The sequence below is a fragment of the Tribolium madens genome, unplaced genomic scaffold (assembly GCF_015345945.1).
Source record: "Tribolium madens isolate multiple individuals breed KSU strain unplaced genomic scaffold, Tmad_KSU_1.1 Scaffold_91;HRSCAF=231;Tcas5.2_LG7, whole genome shotgun sequence".
NCBI lineage: Eukaryota > Metazoa > Arthropoda > Insecta > Coleoptera > Tenebrionidae > Tribolium > Tribolium madens.
In genome coordinates, this window is record NW_025401063.1 from 15,806,142 (window position 1) to 15,831,166 (window position 25,025).

Genomic DNA, 25,025 nt, shown 5'->3' on the forward strand with positions numbered 1-25,025 from the left:
GGGGGAGGGGGGTTTGAACCCCCTAATTTTCCCTCTTGGGTACAGCCCTGATTTAGTTAATATAGGTAGGTAATAGTTTCAGGAATTGAAGTAAATTTTTAGGAGATGGAATAATCACAATTATACCTATCAAGGACTTAATTATGCAATCACATCATATAGTAATGGCAAACTTAATTGAAAGAGTGTTTTCGTAATTGCTGTATACTGAAAATTATCAATTTATTTAATTAATTCATTTGTGTAGTTGTATTGAACTGTCGGCTGTTTAATTACTTTCAACTGTTTTAAATTGGTAATTAAGTTGAAGTAGTTATTCATGAGTCGTCTTCTGATGGACACGCCTTCTCTTTTAAACACCATAAAGATGAAGCTTCTGGCTTTCAACTGTGAGAGTTGTAAAAAATTACCCACAGCTTCTTAATTAGTAGTAGGTAGGTGGTAGGTATTCAGAGTTTTAATGTTTTATTTTGAAATGAATTAATTTCTACAACTTCAACCTTTTTAATTTTCTTTTTTTTATTGTGTTGCTGCCAGGAAAATAAGAAGTCAGTCTCTTAACGTGGAAATAAAGATTTTCAATATCTCATGCAACTTCCACGTATATATTACATATGACACTAGCTGCGCTCGTTTTTTAAACTTAAAAAAACTTTCACAAAAAATCTTAAAATAAATAATTTTGTTTATATTGTTTTTTATTTATAAATGAAAACATAAGACGAATCATGTGTTTGTGCTGGGGTAATTTACAATGTACAACAATCTTACATGAAGAATTTATAGGCGCCAGATTTTGACATTTTCTGTAGAGACACAATATCAAAGTTTAGACTTTTAATTTTAAGATTCGTAAAACAAAAATATATTTTATCAAAATCTGTTTGACAATTGCGAGTGTGACATTATTAAAACGTTAAAATAATTAAGGTAATTATAGACCCACTTAATTTTTACGATTGTTTATATAATTTTTTAAATATGCAAAAGTTTGGATTTATTATTAAAACTGTAATTTGAACTTTCGTTTAACAATGATGTGTACCACAAAAATGCCTGCTTTGTTAATTTTTCTACATGTTTTTACCATGAACAGAAAATATTATAAAGAGCCTTTTTTGGAGCCTCCTAGCCCCAAATAAGGCCCATCATCGACATTAAAAAAGGCCCATAAACAGGGAGCGCTAGAACTCGCGCCTCAGAAAAAAATAATTCTATTTATAAAAATTTCGAAGTTATGAGAGTTTAAATTTTGCACTTTGGCTCTATTTACTTCTGTTGGAAAATAGTTTTCAATTTTTTTTGCTACAGTCTATTAGAAGAGGAATCAAGGAAGCTGTATCCTAAATTGTAACTCTTTTCAATGTTATTTGTCGCTTTTATTGGCAAAATTTTGGTACATTTACCAAATAATTGTAAAAAAAAAACATATACAAGATCATCAGTATCATTAAATAGACATACAAAAATGTCAAATGTCAAAAAATAAATGTCAATTTTTTTTGACAGATAGAATTTTTTAAACATTTTTTTCATGTTCCTGGTACTTATCTTACTTAATTTTTTTATGGTGCGCGAGTTCTGGCGCACCCTGTATAGGTGCGTAGGCTCTGATGTCCTCACGGTTTCGACGCCTACATACCTACATACCAGGTGAATAAAAAATATGGAACCAAACGTTTTTTGCTTAAACTATTTATTTTCTGAAAAAACTAATTGATGAGTGATAAAGTACTATAAAAATGCGATGATTTAACAAGAATAAAATTTTTCAAACTTTTCTTTTGTTTTTGAGTTCTACAAAAAAAATATTTTTTTAAATGGCAACCCAGTATAAAATCATTTTTTTCATAAAAGCTATACTCTAAGGATTACCACTATCTGCTTTATATTAAAATTTTTCACATATATTGCAATTTTGACAAAAAAAAATCGCATAACTCAAAAACAACAAAATTTCGTTCTGAAAATACGATCACATTTTTTATATTACTTTAATTTATATTAATTATTATTTTCTGGGGGCAAATGATTAAAAATAAAACCGCTTGGTTCCATAGTTTATATTCACCCTGTATAAAAATTAATTTATCGGCAGTTAACACGGCCATAAGTCTACCTACTTTAATATCACTAGTCATGAAATAGTGATGATAAAGTAGGTTCATTCAAAACTGTAATAAAGAAATAATTTGCAGTACAATTTATTTGTGAATTATTGTTAAACATACATGATGGTTTTATAATTTTGTCATTGCATTTGTAACACTACAAATGCAATAAAGTTCTGTAAAATTAATTCGCATTCAGGATTACATTTAAATCAACATTATTTAATCAAAAACTAATGTTTGTAAAGTCTAGCAATATAAACGCAAAGGAAGTTTTCTATTTAACAATCTGAACGAAAAATTATCCTGTCGTGCTGTTAACGAATTGTATCCAGTTATAATTTTGACAAGTTCTTTTAGCTAGTAAACGAAATAAATTTGAATGTAATACGAAATTAACCACAATTCTGCAAACTATGTTAACAAAGCATCTAGACACGAAAAGGCTTCCAGTAAAATGTCCGGTTTGCATGTATATCGCTAGTCCACGTTTTTACCCAGAATCACAAGCGGTAAAAGGGTAATTACCATCGACAGTCTGTAATATCTAACTCAATTAGCGTTTTATATGCAGTAAAACGGGTACTGAGCATGGAAGGCGGTACAAGTCATCACTGCATTAGCGGCATTTCTAGTTAAATCGAAATAAAAACATCAAGTTAAGTAATCTAAGTGGTGTTCCATTAAACCCAGCATATCACGGGTGACATGATTATGAACACGCGAACTCTGACAGCACAGAATAATTCCTACCTTCACCCACACGAAAATAAACCAAAACACCGAAGTATATTATTACTATATTAAATGCTGAAATTAGATTTATAAATAAGATGGAAAGAAACGCGACTAAAAAGTGCCCAATTTCATTGATAGAGGCTAGAATAAATTTGGAAAATAAAACGAGTCTAAAGTGTCGACTCGGACAAGATCTGAAAGAAGATAAAAGTAGTAGGCTGTCAGACGATTTCTGAGTGCTTGGGTTCGACTTATATACTTTATTTAATTTGCTAGATCGAAGATAAGCAAGAATTAAAACAAGATATTCACATCTCTGAAACGCGTATAATCACCATAATCGACTCTGAAATGTCTCTATTTAATTCCACGAATTCAGCTTGGACTTTTAAGTTTATTATAATCAACTTCTTGTTGTTTGAAGTTAAAACGATTATTCATTTCTGCCGTCTGAAACTACTTCCAGTAAATTACTTTTTCTCTCGGCGCAATGTAATTAACTATGTTATGTAAAACCTCAACGCAGCTACTAATTAGTCAGGTTTACAAATTAATTATCTTTCAAAAAGTGATTAATTTTTGAACTAGACCAGAGATTGTCAATCGCCAGGTACAATTTCGTGATCTTTCTGATGGAATTAAATTAAATTTGGTTATTTGAAAAATTTGTTGCTTTATAAAATCCATTTTTTTTAAACAATTGTCAAAGTGTTGTCATATTGGTATCAGCCACTAATTATTTGATATTCTTACGTTGGCACGGTAAAATGTAAATTTAAAATTGAAAGTACAAGTTAAAGAGCACAGAAAATGTTGAAGATGGAATTGGTTGGTATTAGAATTATTTCTGTGACGTTGCGAATGACGGAAACAACTATTACGAAAGGGTTTCTTTGTGAATCTTGCCGTTTTTGAAGAAATTAATACGATAACGAGTCAGTATTAGCCTAGCTCTCGTACGAGTGAATTGATTTATAATAATTGTTCGAATAAATTATTGTAAATTTGTGTTTTATCTCAAGAAGAGTCGTTTACAAAAATGAGTTTCCGAAAGCAAGGATCTAGACTCTAACATAACAAGAAAAATAGATGATTAGATTTTGTAGATTTTGTGAATATATGCAGACAAAAAACCAAACATGTTAAAATTCTTCATGAATTTGACAATTTTGGTTGTGTAAAAACTCCTAATAAGAACGGCATCCAATAAATTGCATGACTAATCCAGTATTTTATTATATTCCTCCAATAATGATTCAGTTTTCTCCAGAATCAGATTCGGAAGACGATTGGTGGTCTGAAAATTTTGAATCAGATTCTGAAAATGAGTAAAAATTTAAATTACCCATTAAATAAATTTTTCCCGGTTAGAAGTTGCATTTTTCCGTGTCCTTACCGTCTTTATTTCTTGTCTTTTGGTAAAGAATTTTCTTCCACTTGAAACTTTTCTAACATTTGAAGATTACTAACATAACCTCAAGCCTAATCTAGAAAGATTTTAATATACAGCTGTTCCGAAAAAGGGTTTAGGGTTTAGGGTCTAGCTGTTCCGAAAAAGGTTTTCGAGGTAGTACAGTCTGGTCCTTAAGGGAATTTTGACATTGACAATTGTTTAAAAAAAAATGGACTTTACGTACGGAGTGTATATAAGTAAATTTTGTACAGGATTTTGGATGTCCTAATAGGGAATTTCCGAAACTAAGAGGTTTAGCCAAGAACGAGAAATACATTTTGAAACTCATTTTTTGAAAAAAATAATATTGGTTAAAACCGCATCCCGCTATCGTCCTTTGTTTTCGACTTATAGACAAAAATTGACATTTTAGCGAATTCTAAATAAATTCATATCTTCGTTATTATAGAAGACACAGATTTGAAATAAAGACATTATAGAGGCACTTTTTTACGTAGAATTTAATAATGTAGTTAACATTTTTTTTCAGTTGTTTGTTTAGCCGTAATAAAATAAACTTTTATTTTTTTATATGGGAATTATAGATGGCTATCTCATTTTTAAAAAAAAAAAGCTTGTTTTTTTCTTATCTAAAAAATATATATTTGTAACAAATTATTATAATACATTTTTAGCAAAAAATTATCTTTGATTTTTGTTCGCAGTTGGCCATGAAAAAATGTTGCATCTTCAGCTAAAAGGATTTAAACTATATTATATTCAACCAGTGTCACTAATGAAAGAGTTTTCAAAGTACTAAGTAATGAAAAAAATGCAAAATAAATCGTAAATCAACTTATTGGCGACTAATAACATTTCTTTGTTTTTAAACAAGCTAACATCACCATTGTAACTTCTAGTGATACATAGAGTGTTGCAAAAAAAGCCGCTTTAATTGTTCTTTAATGTGGAACGTTATCCTACCTCCACTAGATCATCAAAAAATGTTTTTTTTTTAATTGTGTTGACTGTTGACACATTTGTTTTTCCAATTTTTGATTTTTTTAAAAATATGCAATAATTTTGTTCTGGGGCACTCGCATATTTGTTCATCACTTCTAACGTATCGTATTTTTTAATTTTTTATAATTTTATCTATTTTTTCATCTATTTCACAGTTCACAAAACTCTTATTGATTATTATTTACACATTTGGAGTGAAATAATTTTTTCATGGCCAACTATTATCAAACAAAATATGTATTTAATTTTTTAAGTATAATTATAAAAATATATTCTGTTACAAATATATATTTTTTAGATCAGAAAAAAATAAGCTTTTCAAAATTGCCATAGCCGCCTATGATTTTCATTTAAAAAAATACAAGTTTATCTTATTACGGCTAAACCAATAACTGAAAAAAAATTGTTAAGTACATTATTAAATTTCTCGTAAAAAGGTGCCTTTATTTGTCTTTATTTCAAATCCGTATCTTCTATAATAACAAAAAAAAAAAAAAAAAAAGTCGAAAACAAAAGAGAGAGCGTGATGCGGTTTTAACCAATATTATTTTCTCAAAAAATTAGTTTCAAAATGTATTACTCGTTTTTGGCTAAACCTCTTAGTTTCAGAAATTCCCTATTCGGACATCCAAAATGCAGCACTCTGTACAAAAGCAGAAACGGTTTGAGGAGCAACTTGTGGTGCTTTAAATGAGTTGGGAACCGCTGTGCGGCCTCCTGTCACGTCTTTAACAAGCTATTGTTTAACAAGAATAGTATTTTAATTGATGAATTAAGGAAAATTAAGCTGTAGCGCCTCCAGGTGGGATGTTGGGCCACTTAGCGTCGATTGGCAGCACTGATTTTATCGAGTCCATTTCGGCTAAAACCCTGACGAGCAACATTTGGGTTATAGGAATGTTTCCCTCTGTGCGAGCGTGTGGAGAAAACCATTATAGTAGTTCTTGAGTTGAGCAATTGATTATTTAATTAGGAACATTGATCCGGTCGTTTCGTGCGATCTAATTGCCTTGCATTAATAATAAACACAACAGATTTGCGATAAGCCCGGTAATTGTTAATTGCGTTTTTGCATGCATACGTCTTTTACACAGGTCTTTAAATGTCCCTTAGTTGTTTAACAATGTATACCCACTGTAATCGTATGGTCTAGTTTCTGCACCGCGTCAAAAAGGTCGTTTATTGCATAATTTGTTATTATTTTCAAGTTAATTTCGAAAATGTCTGCTGTAATTAAAATTTACATGATTGTCGTGTTTTAGCTTCGTCCGAATAATTGCGAATGATTTGTTAAAAGTTTTTAAATGCACTCCAATAATGGAATTAATTTTGTTGGAACTAAATAAAAACATACAACACACTCGCTTTGATTATTTTTAATTTCGCCATCATTGTTACAAAAAACTACGAGCTGAAATTTCCGTTCCTAATTATTCGAATTTTATCGTTCATTCCCATCGGCGTATTTTCCATTTCTTTCTCTCGCATTATGTGGCTTTTACATGCAATTAGCGGCAACGTTTCTCGACTGCCGCTTAATAAAATCTCGTGTATGTGCAGTTTTAATTTTTCCAATTTGCATATACGTCAGGTGCGATTAATCAGTGTGTGTTGGGCTTATAATGTAATAGGCAAAATGCGTTTTTTTAATCATGCAAAATACTAATAAATTTTGTCTATAATAAAAGTCACATTAAATTTGTTTAATGTTACAAGGGTTGGAATTAAAATGACATATTGCGGACTATAATTAATTGTATATTATTTAAATTAATTCACTTTAATTGATAACAATTTTTTTATTGCATGATTTATAGCTTCGTAGTACAAAAGAAAAATTTGTATTTTTTACAAAACACAATTCAAACATTTTACCAAATAGTTAAAATTCAGTTAAGTATTTGATGATGAAAAGCCTTGTTTTAGAAATAGAAATTTAATATTTTTTTTATTAATGATAAATAAACAAGCTCATTTAGCGAAAACTTCTTTCGTTCTTTTAAATATTTATTTTCTTAAAACCAAAATGAACTAGACTTTTGAAAAAGTTAAATTCAGTAGATGAAAGACACGTCAAGCAAGAACGGATTTATGAGATGGTGTAGGCAATCTTTCATCATGCTTATTTTCTTAAATTAGTCATGAGCTAGAAAAGAAAACGTAAATGTTTTATGAATCAATATTTTGTTTGTTTTGTTTTATATGATGTTTAAAAGAAAACAATAGGCCAAAATTTCAAATTATGTTGCAACCGAGGTAAATGTATCAAATTTAGCAGTGTCATTGGTTGCTCTTTAGGCAACTGTGACCCGCGTATCTTTGCAATCCAATTTGAAATTTCGACACACTGTTTTCGTTAAATTATTTTGTTTTTATTTTGTTATCAGTCTTTAACCCAAACAATGCTTTACACCATATACTGTAATTGATGATTAGTTTAATTTTGCTTCTACCTAAAGAGATTCTTGAAGGTGATAAAACAAATCGCAGGAAAAAATCGATTTTTTCCTCCGTTTTTAACTCTGTCAATGGAAGTATTTATACAGGGTGTTCGGTCCAAGTCGCCCCGGCCGATAACACCTAAACATTTTTTTTTAACTAAATTTTTAAACAATACTATTCATTCCTCGCTTTCTTAGTAAATGTATCAAATTTTTTTTTGGCACATCCGGTGTAGCCGGAAATGCTACCAAATTTAGTTTTTCAAATGGAACACCTATGTTTTTTTGCTCAAAACAATAATAATTGGTATGAAAAATACTGTAAACCACTATTTATTACATTTTCCTTTACATAATGCACTCAGAAAACAATTTAAATTTTTGAATTTTATTGCAAATTTTGCAACGTAGGGGGATTTTACTTGTCAAGGTATTCATGCAAAAAGCAATATGCTTGGATACCGATAATTGTTAGTTTTACAAAGCCTAATTTGTCAATAAATCTTATTGAGATCTTTAATAATGGATGATATAAATTACGACAAATTGGTAGATCAGCTTGAAGTGTTTTAAAGTGCAATAAAAATAGAGCGGAAGCTGAAAGACAGTATAGAGAAAAATACCCAAATAGAGTTCATCCAAATCGTTGGAAATTTAGTCGAATTGAAAAACAACTGAGACGAATAGGTTCGCTTCTTGAAAATAAAAAACCTGTGGTTCTTTGTGAAGAACAAGAAAATAGAAATCTGAATGTTCTATTATTAGTCGAAGAAAATCTAAGAGTTTCCATAAGAGAACTCGCTCATCAACTGACAAATTAGATTTGTCAAACCAACAATTAAACTGTATCCAAGCATTTTTTTATTCACACCTTTCCTTTAAAATTTAACATCAGGCTACGCGACCAATTTCCTAATAAAATTCTAAAATTTAAGATGTTTTTTGATTGCATTGTGTTACGCAAAATGTAATAAATAGTGGTTTTTCAGTATTTTTCATGTCAATTATTATTGTTTGGAGGAAAAAAAAACATAGGTGTTCCATTTGAAAAACTAAATTTGGTAGTATTTCCGGCAACACCGGATGTGCAAAAAAAATTTGATACATTTATTAAGAAAGCTAAGAATGAATATTATTACTTAAATATTTACTTTTTGAAAAAAGGAAGTAGGTTTAGGTGTTATCAGCCGGGCCGACTTGGACCGAACACCCTGTATACCAGAAAACATAAAATTACAAAATAATTATTTATCTAACGAGATTGTCAAAATAGGCACAATATTTTTTGTTACGAAAAATTAAAAAAAAAACAAATAATTCTTCATAATTTAGGTTTTTTTTCTGATGGGTTGGTGTCACCCTTGATAGTAAAAAAATCGTTTTCTTAAAATCACAATGAGCAACAGTGGAGGATGTATGTATCGAAAGATCAACTTAATCTGTAATCCAGTCATCTTTGAATCCGAAAACGTATGTCTGTTTTTGAACTAACGGCACATGAAACGTCAAAATGATTATAAGTTGAAAGACAAAATGGGCTGGAATTAGTTGCCGATGAACTCTTTAACTTTTTAAGGTAAATCATAAATTTAATTATAAAATCGTCATTTTTAGATCATGGTCTTTAATTGAAAAAATTTGTAAACCGATTATCGATTTTTAAAAAAGAAGCTTCAAATCCAAAAATTTTCAAAAAAATCTTAAAAACGGCCAAACTTAGGTACAGGAACGAAAAAAACACAATAAAAACATTTTTATTGGGCAGTAGATAAATAAATCGATTTCAAAATTTCCAACACTTCTTCTAATGTGGAGTTAGCCAGAACAGCCTTTATACAAACTTATTTTTTCTAAATTTTGCTGCAGAAAATTATTGTTCTAATCTGAACACAGCAATAGATTCGAAAAAACCTAAAATAACATAGAGAAAAATTGTTTAATGTTAAAACTACTACTACATTAGTAAAGATAGGAAAAATCAAAACAATTCAGGGTATTTCACGAATAATAATGAGCCTGACCAAATTTGAACTGCAGCCAGCAGTTGCATAGGCTTCATAGATTTTGATTATGAATTTTAAAATTAATAAAACATAGATATTGTGTGACTGATACAAAGAAATTGACAAGACAAAAAACACAATTTTTAAGGTTATTTGTCTTTCTACCGTTGGAAAACATTTTAGTTATTCAAACCTTTTAGGAATTTTTCTATTTGAGAAACATTGTCTTACAAAGGCTCAACGGCAGAAACATTTTTCCCAAATTCGCCATAAATGAGAATCAGAATCAGATCATTTTGACTTTTTGTTAAATTTAATGTCAGTTGTTACAAATAGAATTATTGAAAGCAAAGCTATCAAGGATTCATAATCAGTTTTTCAATGCGATATCTAAAATATCTACGTTAACTTTGTAAATGTATTGTGGGTTGCATTTTCAATTCTATCGGGCTCATTATTACTCCTGAAATACCCTGTATAATAAAAATAGTAGTAAGGTAAAATACTGAAAACATGGAAAAAATGTTAAAAATATTCTATATATTAAAGTTTCAAAGTTATGAGAGTTTAAATTTTGCACTTTGTCTCTATTTTTTTGTTGGAAAAATAACTTTCCTACTTTTTTTGCTACAAGCTGTTAGAAGAGGAAACAAGGAAGCTGTATTCTAAATTGTAACTCTGTTTAATGTTATTTGTGGCTTTTATTGGATAAATTTTTGTACCTTTACTAAATAATTATAAAAAAAAACATGCACAAAATCATCAGTATTATTAAATAGACATAAAAAAAGTCAAATATCAAAAAATGAATGTCAAACTTTTTTGACATACCTATAGAATTTTTTAAACAGTTTTTCCATCTTCCTAGTATTTCATCTTACTTGAAATTTTTCTCTGAAATTTTTCTTACCATGCACATGTTCCACAGTGGTACCGTTTAAGTATTGGGTAATATAATTTTGTTATTTTGCTTGTTTCGAGGTTTTTTTAATAAATACTTAATTTAGTTATTAAATAAATCGTGCTTTTAATGACCTCATATTTGACTCCGTCGAGCAGCCCCTGTGGATATTTTAACTCCTAGGAGTTAAAGTATTTCAACTCCAGTTAACAAAAGTGGCCACTTCAACCATTTCTATAGAGATACACAAAGGCGCAATTTTCGACTGTTTGAAAATATTTTTTTTAAGTAATTCTGTTAATAAATTGAAGACTCAAGTGTTGATCGATAGTTTAAAGCCACGCCATATTGTTTGTACGTTAATAATAATTATAGTTTTACTAAATGTTTATGCTTACTTCGGTTTAACAGAAATATAAATCAGTAAATACTTTTTTTGTTGGAGAGCTTTATTGTGTGGTGAGTTCGTTCTTTTTGGTAATTTTTTTACCTCTGTTGTTACTTAGTAATCAAGCGTATCAGATTGTCCATTTGAACACATAGTTAATTTTATAATCGATACAGGATACTGCAATGAATAAATGATTCCGGTAATAACAATTTGGGAGTTTAATAGACTGGTGTTGTTTGAAAACGTGTCGAGATTATGTCTGATAAGAGGGTAATTAATGTGTTTCTGCATTGATAAATAATTGAGGGAGCGTTTGAAAGCGATAGTTGAGGCGATAGTGCGGACATTGCACATTAGGTTATGATATATAATGTGTATCGCGTGTTTGTATTGTATTCTATTAGTTAGGAACATTGTCGGCTTGATTACCGCCCTGGGACAGGTGTGATTCTACTTAATTATACATGAATTACCGTATGATCGATTGAAGTCAAAATATGATTACATAATACATGCGAGGAAAATCCCCTGTTCTTGGCACTTGTGCGATAATCGATTTCGGCAATAATTTTTCGTGATTTTGTTAGGGTGAATTTTTACGAATATTTCAGGCGAAGGAAGTTGCAACTCAAACGACGGTGTCTCTGAACTCCGATACGGGAAAATATCGGGTCCTGTAGGAAGCGGTTCCGAAGATGAAGGAACAGTCAATAATTCCGGTTTATCAGAGGGAGACGGATGCAAGAAAAAGCACAGGAGAAATAGGACCACGTTTACAACATATCAACTACACGAACTAGAACGCGCCTTTGAGAAAAGTCATTATCCTGATGTTTACAGCAGAGAGGAACTTGCCATGAAAGTCAACCTCCCGGAAGTCAGAGTGCAGGTAAGAACGCGTTCCTGAAAAATTAAATCCTGATCTGAAAAATAGATTTTTTATCAATCATTATGAAAAAATAACTCAACGGGCCATAAAAATGTCCAATTAAGTCGGTTATATCAAGCATCACGCATGAAAGATGACGTTTTCCTGTCGCTCCAATTCTAGGCAATTTTCTAATAAAAAATAATAATTTGCCAATAAAAACCGAATAAAAAATTGATTAGGCTTATGTAACAATACATTATTGAAAATCTATAGATACATTACGACAATTTAAGATTCGTTTATATTTTTTTTTAGAAGACATAGACTGTCGGCAACCCAACATTCAAATTGTTGTCATATTTAAATATAAGCAAAGATAATGGTTTAATAATAAATTTATAACGAAGTAGGATTGTTGATTAAAAATTATAACGTATATGTAAAGATGTGTAATGCAAACACGCTAGTCGAGCCAGTCACGAAACCACCCTCGTTTTGATTATTTATTGTTTTCTTTACGTTATTAGGATTATTTATATCTGTCATAATTTTGGGCAAATTTATTGGTGTAGTTTACGCATTCGTAATCGACGATACGAATTTGTCATCCTCGTAGAAAAATATTGCTCAGATTCGACTTCTTTTATACATCAGGGTCTTTGAAAACTCGCTCCCTAGAGAAAAATGCCAAGTGAGATATCAGGAACACAGAAAAAATGCTAAAGTCTGTTTTTTCTTTAAATGGAAATTACCAAGTCAAAATTTTGTTTTTGTCCCTAGAAATTTTGTTAAAAAATTATGGTTATGTTTTCAAATTGAGATATTGTCAAAATTTTGATTTATATGAATCTTGTGTGCCTGTTTGGTTTTTAAAAGCGGTATAATTGAATACCTGAGGACAGACATCATTACCTAAGGTCTAAAAACAGAATTCAGTGCTAAAAAGTTATTTAACAAAAGATACAAGTAGGTATTATGATGATTGGCAATAAATTTTGTGTTATTTATTAAAATGAGTTCAAAGTTGAAGCATTTTATAAATTCTTCTTCTGGTTTAGTATCAAAATTGTTACTTTTTCAACTCGTTCCTCAAAAACATGCACAAGACACTAATTTAATTGCGTTCTTCCGAGGTTCTTTTTCATTCATGTTTATTTTGTATTCTTGTCAATTTCTTGCTAAAAATTGAGAATGTTTAGCAAACCTGCATTACAAATTGCTTCTACATTTTAACGCGCCCTTTGGCTAACTTCCTGCTTGCGAACTATTCGTTTCCAAATTTCGAAAAACTTTTTGCGGTACCGAATTGGTTCATTTTTTGGTGTTTCGTCTCTAAATTTTCTTACACGATTTTTTGTGTTGACGTTTAATGACATTGTTTTTAAATTAATTCAAAAAACCGAAACTACCAACTTCCTTTATTAAAATTCCCATAAATAAATTTACTAGTGGTGCCCACGTTAATACTGTTTGGCGTTTTCATTTAAAAAAAAAACAGACTTTATATTATGTTTATAATAATGTTATATTATAATATTTGTTTTTTGAACTTTTTTAAGTAAAAATAAGAAAGTAAACTTTGAAAAGATTTATAAGTGAAATTTTGAGAAAGGCAGGTAAAGTCCATTTGTTTTAAAAACAATTGTCAATTTCAAAATTCCATCAAAGACCACACTGTACAATCTTAAAACCTTTTTTTCGACACAGCTGTATGTTATCTGTATATCTCTTTAGATTAGGTTTGAGGTTATGTTAGTAATTTTCAAATGTCAGAAGAGTTTCAAGTGGAAGCAAATTTTTTACCAAAAGACAAAAAATAAGGACGGTAAGACACGGAAAAATGCAACTCTTAACCGGAAAAAAATTATTTAATGGGTAATTTAAATATTTACTCATTTTCAGAATCTGATTCAAAATTTTCAGACCACCAATCGTCCTCAGAATCTGATTCTGGAGAAAATTGAATCATTATTGTAGGAATATAATAAAATACTGGATTAGTCATGCAATTTATTGAATGCCGTTCTTTTTTAGGAGTTTTTACACAATCAAAATTGTCAAATTCATGAAGAATTTTAACATGGTTGGTTTTTTGTCTGCATATATTCACAAAATATAATCATAGCTATTTTTCTTGTTATGTTAGAGTTCAGATCCTTGCTTTCGGAAACTCATTTTTGTAAACGACTCTTCTTGAGATAAAACACAATTTCACAATAATTTATTCAAACAATTATTATAATTCAGTTAACTGACTCGTTATCGTATTAATTTCCTCAAAAACGGGTAGCGTATTCCCGCCATCCGCAACGTCACAGAAATAATTCTAATACCAACCAATTCCATCTTTCTGTGCCCTTTACGTTGTAATTTCAATTTTAAATTTAAAAGTAATTGGGGCTTCAGTAGCGCAAGCGCTTTCGTAAGAAAACGGCTGACATTCTCAATTGACATTTTACTTTGTCAACGTAATAACAGTGGCTGATACCAACATGACAACACTTTGACAATTATTTAAAAAAAAATGGATTTTATGTGAAGTCTTTATAATAACCTACTCTCAAATGGTGAGAGACTTTCAGCTAAGCTAAGAATAAATTTAGATTTTCTTTTCAAGCCTTTTTTTGAGGTAAACAGAATTGTCAATTTCCATATTAGGCATCTTAGTTCTTTTGTTTCCGATGTTGTAGGATTTAATTTATTGTTGAATTTGTTAGTTCGTTAAATGGTTGTACACCAAGAGACATTTTTTTAACAGGTGTCTGTTCAGTGTTGCAAGATATGCCGTTTCCGCTAACTAAAAAAAATAAAGAATAATCAATTGTATTTCCAATGCTTTCTAAATTACCCGATTTATGCATTATATTGGCATATTTAATTTGCGAATTGTATTTGGTACTAGCTGTTGCCCGCGGCTTCGCTCGCGTGGTAGTTTGACATTCACAACTATTTCAAAACGCAGAAGGGCTAAGAAATTTACTAACAAAATATAGCAACACATAATTTATTATGAACTTCGTAGTAAAAATAAAAAGTCCGCCTTTTATAACTTATTTAAAAACCGTAAAATTTTAAGTCTTATTTCATGGATATTACTTAACAATGACAAATTTTGATACAAAGTTTCATTTCATGTTTAACTATAATACATATTTATACAAACTGTCATCCCTTATTTGACCCCCTTAGGGATAGAATTCTCCAAAATCTGGAAACACGTGCTATTTTGCTTTTAACTGAACACCCAAATACCAATTTTCATAGATTTAACATTAAAAAAACGGATATTTTACGCAGTTTTACTCTTGTTCAACCCCTTTGAGGGTGAAATTTCTAAAAATTCTGAAACACGTATTACTTGATTTTTAATCGAAAGACTAAATACAAATTTTCAAGGATTTAACTTTATAAATGACAAATTGTCATCCCAGGGTGGGATTTTCAAAAATCCTAAAACACGTGTTTCTTCATTTTTAACCGATAGCCCAAATCCCAATTTCCATAAATATAACTTCAAAAATGACAAATTTATAAATATTTATACAAATTTTCATCCCTTGTTTGACCCCTTTGGGGATGAAATTTTCCAAAATCCTAAAACACATGTTTTTGTGTTTTTAAGTAAGAGCCCAAATACCACTTTTCATGAATTTAACTTTAAAAAAAATACAAATATTTTACGACCTTTTACCCTTGTTCAACCCCCTTGGGGGTGAAATTTCCAAAAATGGTAAAATACGTATTTTTTTTATTTTTACCCGAAAGCCTAAATACCAATTTTCATGGCTATAGCTTTAAAACTTCGAATTTACCACCCCATTCAACCCCCATAGGGGTTGATTTTCCAAAATTCTTTCTTATTGGATGCCTACGTTATAAAAGGTATCTACTTCGAAAATTTGAAATTTCTGTCTCCAGCGGTTTAGGCTGTGGGTTGATAGGTCACTCAGGACAAGCCTCTTTATATACAGGGTGTTTACAGTCTTGGAGTTGAAATTTGACCTAGTAATAGAAGAGTACAGAAACACTGTAACCGAGGAAAAAACTCACACAATTGTTATTATCAAGAATGTTATTTAACTTAATTTAAAATATTGGTACACGGTTTGAGGGTCACTGGAATTATTTCCTTGTTCAGATAAAATTGTATTGTTGCAACAGATTAAAAAATCGTATCCATGACAATGAAAGAGAAAAGTCACTTCATAGTTTTGACACTGTCATCATTTGATTTGCTTTTGCTTTTGTTTTTATCAAAATTCGCAGATCTTCTGTTTAATCTCTTTCAGCGAATGGTTTGATTCGTTTTTCTTAATTTTTTTTTCCAAATTTTTGAATATGTATGACAAATATTAAAATAATAAATTGGTTGTCGTGATTATGATTTACGGTGAAACACAAGGTAATGATACTAATGACCATTGTTGCAGCCGAAGCAGCAGTTCTCAAACAAATAGTGTAAAATGAATAATTTCCTTTAACAACGTGAATTTTTGTTTTATACAGCGTATTAGTTTTCTTTTACTGTGAATATCATCTCATTTAAATTTCAATCTCAAGACCGTAAACTCCCTGTATATAGGGTAAACTCGGGATATATGCCCCCAAAACTAATTTTTCTTCAACAGACAATTTAACTTATTTTACTAAATTAAGAGTTTTTTATTTTAATTTTGCTCTTAATTTAGACGTCATTTTATACTGATTAAGATTTTTTAAACCTTTTTTAAAGCTATAAAAGTCATTTTTGTGCAATCTTTAAAATGGTCAAGTATCCGGCATTAAGGTATAGTTGCCTTTGATGTATGGGATTAACTCCACTTTGTGGGATAGTAGGCATATTTACTTAAACAAAAGTATTTATTTTAAATTTTGAAGTAAAACATTATTAAAAAAATATTTTAAACTTAGAAATTTGATTTTTACATTTTTAGTAGGTATACAAGTGAATACAATACATAAAAGTAACAAAAATAACTAAATTCTTTTTTTGCACGTTTCCAATCGATTAAATTTTCTTCCGCATTCATTACATCTGGGATCATACATTCTACACGTTTCATGTAGCCAATGACTGCAATCTACACATTTAATCCAGTCACTTCTTTGAGTTGTACTATAGTAGTCTTCCAAACATTCAGCACATTTTGCGTCTTCATCGGAACTACTCGTATTTTCTTGATCCTTTATGACACTTTCTTTTTTAGTTTTTTTTTTAGCTTTTCTGTCTTCAACTTTTCTAATGGTATTTTTCTTTAAGGTTTCTGTCTTCTGTGTTATATACTTTTTGACACTGAGTTTATCACTTTTTGTTAGAATAGTAGCAGATCTTTTTCGTTTACTTTTTGTAACAGGAATTTTCGGAACTGGTGTAAGATTTTCTAAAATTTTTGAAGGTGTTGGTACTTCTATGATATTTTCAGATACCTCCTGTTGGTCAAAGTCATGTTCAGGTGAATGATGTACTACATTAACAACATTATTTGACGTATTACTCGTATTAAGTTTATGTTTTTTAGCAGCGAGTTATCTTCCGCAAATATTTTCATCAAGTTCAAAAAAAACAGAAGACATATCACTAATATTAATAATTTCACAACTGTTATCAAAAAAAATTTTCGATTTCTTCTCGGCACATTCCTTTGGCTCGAACAACTGAGAGGCCTTCACTTTGTCTAACCGATAATTCAGAATGTCTTTCCATAAGCTCGGGGCTTACAATTTGGCTTCCGAACGTATTTTCGTGACATTTTGTCACTCTAGAAGAGAAAAACACTACATGTTTTGTAACGGCGTATATCCCATAATTTGAGGGGGCACTCAATGTTGGGGATAGATGCCCTTCTAAATAACTGTGTCAAACATTGAAAAAGCGCAAATATTACCCCAAAAAAGAAGAAAAAAAACATTAGTTTTGCAACAAAACAACCGATATGCTAAAATTATGTGTTTGAATTAGTTAAAACCAAAATTTCATTTCTACAATCCCAGCGTTCAAGTACCGGTTTAAAAAGTACTTACCTTTAATGCCAGTTACACGAATGACAGAAGCAAGAAAACTGTCCAGGTTTTGCCTAACATCTAAAATTTAAAACACCAAAAATTGGATGGCCAAACTGCAGAAAAGTTACTGCAAACTCGCAATTTTTAAATAAGTGGCCATATATCCCAAGGGGGCATCTATACTAAGTTTACCCTGGATTATTATTTTGGTTTTGAGATCGGTGAGGAGTGGCCAAGAACGCTGAAGGCAATTAGACATTTGTTGTTAGCGTCGGGAAGCCGTGTCGGTCTAAGTCTTTGTGGAGCGTCAATCTGACACGAGATCGAGAGTGTAATCCGATTGTCTCGTTAGAGGCGTCTTGTTAGTTCGGCGCTGTGATAAATTGGCGCCGAGTCGTCCAGGTGCACGCGACAATCGCGGAAATCAAGTGAGTCAGCTTGCACCCCTTTTGGAGGGCGTCCGCCGTCGTCGTCGTCGTCCCACACCGATTCAATATAGGTTAACTCGCGCGCAAAATTCGTCTAAATTGAATAACTTTGTGTGTTTTTATTTTATTTGCTCTTCAACTCATATTGGTCGGAGAATATCCAAGAAAAGCTATTTTCCGCAGAAGAAAGTTGCCGGCCTCGGGCGGCCGACTCTCGAATATAAAACGGCAATTGGTTGGCTTGTTGCGTGCAATTCAAAAACGGAAATTTAATTTAAAGTTTCGGATTTGTGCGGGGGCGTCGCGGCGCCCCTCTTTCATCCCCGCATGCGTAACGAGGCGTTCGTGCGCTCGCAACATAAATACATGTCACATCGCGTGCCGACTCGACAACAATCTTCGGCTGTTTAGTCGGCAATAAAATTAATTTATCTTACATTATACGGGGCCAGCGATTCGGCCCTAAACCAACAAGGCAAAGCTCAACTCAGCTCCGGCCCGACTATTAAAACTAGCATGCAAGGGTGGTTCGCATAATTAATGCGATCACGAAGCTGGCACGGGGTAAGAAAAGGCCAGTGCTGCGCGTGATTGCTAATAAATGGCAGGAAATAAGGGTCCTCGTGCGTCTCAGCCGCTGATAAAATAATTCCGAATGTCGTGTCTAATAACGGCGTTGCTGCAGTCACGCGACGCTTAAACGCGCCACTTAATCAAGGCCAGATCACCTGGCGCCCTTTGCGTTTGCGTTACCGTCCGAAATCCATTTCAATTTCAATCATTATCTCTGTTACTTCTTGATTAGAGATACTGGATTTCACCGAACACCGACGCCACTTCATTTCAGTCGTTATCTCAATTACTGATATCAGCTTTTAGAAACACAAAACACGCAAACAACCACAACTCTTCTTTGTTTTTGTGTATGTTTTTGAACAAGTTAAGGCAAAAATTTTGCAAAAATATTCAAAAATTTATAAGATTTTAGTTTTTATAAAAAGTTGGTTTAACATTTGAATACCATCAACAATTGTTTTGATATACGAGTACTTACGAGTAGTTTATGAATTTTGAGAAGATTTTAAAGATTTTTCCTTCTTATTTTTCTGACAGAAAAAGGCATACTAAAAAACAACAAAAAAAAAAGAATTTTGTTTGACGAAAATACATATTTGAAATGCTTTGTATTATTTAAGCTAAAGAAACTATAAGTGTTTTTTATTTACTTTGCGTTTTCTATATAAATAAAGGAATATAGTTTATTTTTGTTTAGCTTAATTTTGTCTTGAAAATTTTAAAAGACATTTGCAAGACACTTCAAATAGTGGGTTCTCTATTAGCTTCGGTCTTGACTAACTCAACAATCCTATCGATGTTTGATGACTGGAAAAATCAGTCTCAAAAAAATTTACTAGCTTCTATATTATTAGTTTAGTTCAATAATAGAAAATAGTATATTATGTTAATAGGAGAAAAAGTGATAGTTTACGTAGCAAAGCTGAGTGTTTACTTTGCCGAACGCAGTGAATAAGTAAATAACATACTACTTTATCCGTAAACGTATTTAGATTGAGAGTAAAGAGCGACACTATAATTAGCAAATAAATGAACAAAATAATCAGAACGCTTTGCAATGGAAGCATAACAAACGTCAAGCCTCAGTATCGAAATTTATGTTAAAATTTTTGAATGTCTTTACTGATTTAACTATTGAGTGACTAGTGTAGTTTATACAGGGTGTCTGTTTTTCGAGCTCCGTTGCAATTATCTTAATTATTATAAGAGATACGAGGTTGATTAAATTAAGGCCAAGTTGCGCATTTTTATCCTGAACAATTACCTGAAAAATAATTTAATGTGTCTTTCAGTTTTTGATTTATCAGAGAAAAATGTAATTTTGTAATTTTTGTTTTTTTTTAAGCGAAAACCAAAAGAACTAGATGTTTTTAACTAGGACGTTCTTGAGGCATTTTTGTACAAGGAATCTAAATTTATCATCGTATTTTTCAAGACGTTCTTGATGTCAGAGTTACAACACTTAACTTTGTTTTTTTATGGACGCCATATTAGATTTTTACATTTTTTAAAAGTTCTTTTTTTGATTACAACAAGGTATCACACAATATGATCGAATTACCTGATTAAAATTGAAAAAAACAAGTTTTTGTTCGCAGTGCTTTGGAAAGAACACAAACAATTTTGTTTAACAAACTAAATTTTAACAGTTCAGACAAATATGCAAGCAAAACTTTTAAATTCCTTCAAATTTATCTACTACGCCTCGCATTACAATGCATAAATTACATCCGAAAGCGGTATCCAGAGAACTGTCAAAATTTAGTTTGTTAAACAAAATCGTTGGCGTTTTTTTCAAAGCACTTTTTAGCATGTGAGATTTGATCATTATCATATAGTGTGATACATCGTTGTAATCAGGAAAAAAAAACTTTCCAAATATGCAAAAATCCATAAAAAACCCAAATTTGAGTTTTGTAACTCTGGCATCAAGAATGGCTTGGAAAATACGATGATAAATTTAGATTCCATGTAAAATAGTGCCTCTTCTAGAATGTTCTAGTTAAAAACATCTAGTTCTTTTGGTTTTCGCTTAAAAAAACAAAAACAAAAATTACAAAATTACATTTTTCTCTGATAACTCAAAAACTGAAGGACACATTAAATTATTTTTTAGATTCCTTGTAAAAAAGTGCCTCAAGAACATCCTAGTTAAAAAAATTTAATTCTTTTAGTTTTCGCTTGAAAAAATAAAAATGAAATTTATAAATTACAACTTTTTGTTTTTTTCCAATAATTTAAAAACTAAAAATGACACATTAAATTTTCTTCCAGATAATTGTTCAGCATGAAAATGCACAACTTTGTTCTAATTTAACAGACCTCTCTTATAATAACTATCTCTTATAATAACTATCTCTTATAATAACTGAGGGTGCCGCTAAATTGCGCTCACTTCAAGCACGGCATTTTAATCTTTACAGTGGACTGCGCTCAATTTTTTTTACATACCTGCGTTGCGTTAATCCCTATGTGAATTGCGCTCAGTTCGGTCGGCTGATAAAAATAAGGATGAACCAGTAGCGAAAATGTACTCTACTTTTGGAAATAAACCAAAACGAAATAGATTATTACATTTACTGAATACAAATATGTACATTACATAACAGTGTTTAAAAAAATTAGTCAAACTTATAAGATAGACATTTTACAAAAGTGGATCAATCTATTTGCTTCTTTTTTAATATTTTTTTTTCATTAAAACATACCTATGGTACCCTGATGTGATGCTACTGAGCGCAGTTCACCTTAAGGATTAGCGACCCTTATTAGCCTCATTATACCTGTTTCTAAAACTGAGCGCAATTCACCCTGTCCCATAACTGACATCTTCATGGTGGAGCTCGAAAAACAGGCACCCTAAAATGTCAAATGCTGATGATCTACCTACAATGTGCTACCAAATTTATAACTAGTACAACATTTTGTTGGACTAAATTAGGCCATGAAAATGTCAAATATAGACGTCTGTCATTGTGACAATTTGAAATTTTAAGTTTTTAAAACACTAAATCTTTAAATAAGGCTAGAAAAAGACGCTAAATTGCAGTAAAAGGTAAACCAACCACCATAGAAGTATTTAGATTATTTACTTGACATGTTGGACTTAGTAACCAGTTGATATAAAGTACGTAAAACCGTTACACTACAACATTTTTTAAAAGTTGTCCATAACTATGACAGTTTGCTGTTCTAGTTTTTCATGAATTTAATAGTACAGTCGATGTACACATAAAATTGATACAAAAATGACAATCACGTAAACCCAAAATCCACAAATTTGCATCATTTAATTACGATGTTCACAAACAGGTTATCTTTTGATATGACATAAGTTTTACTGCTAGAAAAGAGACAAGACAAGAAAAAGGCTTAAGAAAAAATACAGAGGTTTACTTGTGTCATTTAGTCATAAAAAAGTCATTTCTGTGACGTTTGCGGATAGAACCTTAAAAAACAACAAATAAATAAAATGTGTTAACCATAAATTAAATCTTTCAAGGCTTGACTTCTAACTTAATTAACCGTCATTTTCCTACATAACTCAGCAATCCGTAAAACATGCGATGCAGTTTCTCTATATGCGGCTACTAATAAATTATAGTCATTATCCGCTTTAAATCTGCTAATCTCCAAGTGCAAAACTATTCAACTTATTAACATTTTTGACTTAAATAAATAAAGCTAGATCAAAGATTAGCCCACTTCCAGATAACAATTAAGAAAACCGCATGCATCGGTGTCTTTAGTGTGTGAAATAATCAAGCTTATTGCAAAGCTCCACTCAATTACATTGATTATCCCTGAGGGGTGGTATTCGACGGCACGCAAAAACTTGTAGACGGAAGGATTAAGAGAATAAGAATGTGATGGATGGTGATGGCCGGCGGAAGTACGCGTGCACTTGACACTTCCGGCTAACCCTTCTTGTGTTTAATGAAGTAGCACTGTTATGTAGTCCGTAGGTCCATCAGCAGCGCAACCCTTCAATCCTCCCACGCATTGCCCCCTCCTAATTGTGTTTATGCCTGTAAAGTGCTTTCCGTCCTCAAATGCAAATTTTAACCTCGTTAAGCCACGGCCTAGCGAGTTTAAATTATCAATGGTTAATTAATCTTCAATTTATTCACTTTGTGTAATGAATTTAACACTCAATTTAGCGGTTATTAATCAAAGTTTTAATGAAGGTTGTTATAAACACTAATCAAGGAGCATAGAACGCTCTCTCGGGCAACTCCTCGTCGGCTCCTTCAACATCTGCCCGATTTCACATCATCTGCCAGACTTTATAAATTCAATCAACCATCTCATCACCTCGTTTTCAAATCAAACGTTAAACATTTAAATTAAATTACGCTCCAAGCTCCATTATACCTCCTGCTGGCTTTCGAATGGCGAACAGTTTTGCTCTAAGACTCACAAATCAACCTAAAAAGAACAAAATTTTGTTATTAAAGAAGGAAATTTTACCAGGGTAATTTTAACTCAGGCTTATAGACCGAATTTGCTACTTCAAAAAATTAAAGGAACAAAAAATTTTCCTAAATTTTTTGATGTTTTTCATCAGAAAATGGTCATATCTAGATTAAAAAAAAACATTTTGAAGCTTTAAGTCTCTAGTTTTAAGATCTTTTGTTCTGATGTGCTACGGTTATCATGGAATTCTAAGTAATAGCCCAAGAAAATGAATTCTAAATTTTTATTTTTTTGTTTTTGGTCTACAGACGTTGAGAATTTTTTTTTAGTTAAGTCAATTTATAGGCCGGATAGCATGTTTGTTAACTTTAGAATGCTTTTTTCAAATTCTCTTTACGTTAATTTTTCGATGAGATATCTGACTTTAAATGAAAAAGGATCCATTTGTCTTTGATCATGGGTATCTCAGCAACCAATGACCACAGAGAATATAAAGGTAGTGTCAGAAACTGGAATAAATGTCTTATCCTTTTATGATTTTTTGAAAAATATTTTTTTCAACATTGATTTAAATAAAAGAGAAAAAAGTAACTTTTTGCATTGTTTTAGTAAACGTACCGTGTATTCACTAATATTGATAGGGAGACTAATGTTTTTAGCTGTTTTTACAGCTTAATGTACCCCCCATAGCCTCGTAAGTTTTGAAATCGATCCATTGATTCGTTTTCTCGGACCGATTGATCAAACGCATTAAAGCAACAATTGCACATATTGTTTCTGAACATTGTCTAATCTTTATCAAAATAAGAAAGACATTTTTTTTCGACTTTCTTTACCATTTTGCATTAGCTATTTGCTAAAAATAAAAAAAAATTAAACCAAGAATGTTTAAGATTTTTTAAATTTGTAAAAAAATTCAAGAAATAATACTGATTAATTTTTGACAAAAAAATCAAAAAGCTTTTTTGATTTTTTTTTTTCAAATTTAGCTAATGCAAAATTGTAAAAAAAAGCTAAAAAAAATGTTTGTCCCATCTTGGCGAAGATTAGGTGATGTTCAGAAACAATATGTACAATTGTTTTTTTAATTCTTTTGCAAAACTTTGATCAATCGGTCCGAAAAAACGGTTTGATGGATCGATTTAAAAATTAGCAGAGCTGTGGGGGATACTTTGAGCTGTAAAATCACCTAAAAACATTAGTCTCCCTATCAATATTGGTGAATATGGAGTAGATTTACTAAAACAACGCAAAAACTTACTTTTTTCTCTTTTCTTTAAATCAATGTTAAAAAAAAGAATGAAAATCAATGAAAAAAAAAATATCTTATAAGACATTTATTCCAGTTTTTGACACTACCTTTATATTCTCTATGTGGTCATTGGTTGCTGAGATATCCATGATCAAAGACAAGAGGATCCTTTTTCATTTAAAGTCAAATATCTCAGCGACAAATTGACGTAAAAAGAATATGAAGAAAACATATTAAAGGTAAACAAAAATGTTATTTGGCCTATGCATTGACTTAACTAAAAAAAAATTGCCCACATCCGTGGACCAAAAGAAAAAGAAAAATTTAGAATTTCTTTTCTTGCGCTATTACTTAGAATTGCGTGATAACCGTAGCACAAAAAATATTTGCCAAAAAATCTCAAAACTAGAAATTTAAAGCTTTTAAATCTAGATATGACCATTTTTCGATGAGTTACAGCCTTTCAAAAATCACTAAA

At 31.0% G+C, this 25,025-nt stretch overlaps 1 protein-coding gene across 1 annotated transcript in view; it reads left to right on the forward strand.

Annotated features, from left to right (window-relative positions):
- Positions 1 to 25,025, forward strand: part of LOC123011242 (retinal homeobox protein Rx1-like) — a 45,647-nt gene that overhangs the window by 1,847 nt on the left and 18,775 nt on the right. The window contains exon 2 of the mRNA XM_044408598.1: positions 11,613 to 11,890. Within this exon, the coding sequence (XP_044264533.1) occupies positions 11,613 to 11,890 (278 nt within the window). The remainder of the gene's footprint in view (positions 1 to 11,612; positions 11,891 to 25,025) is intronic.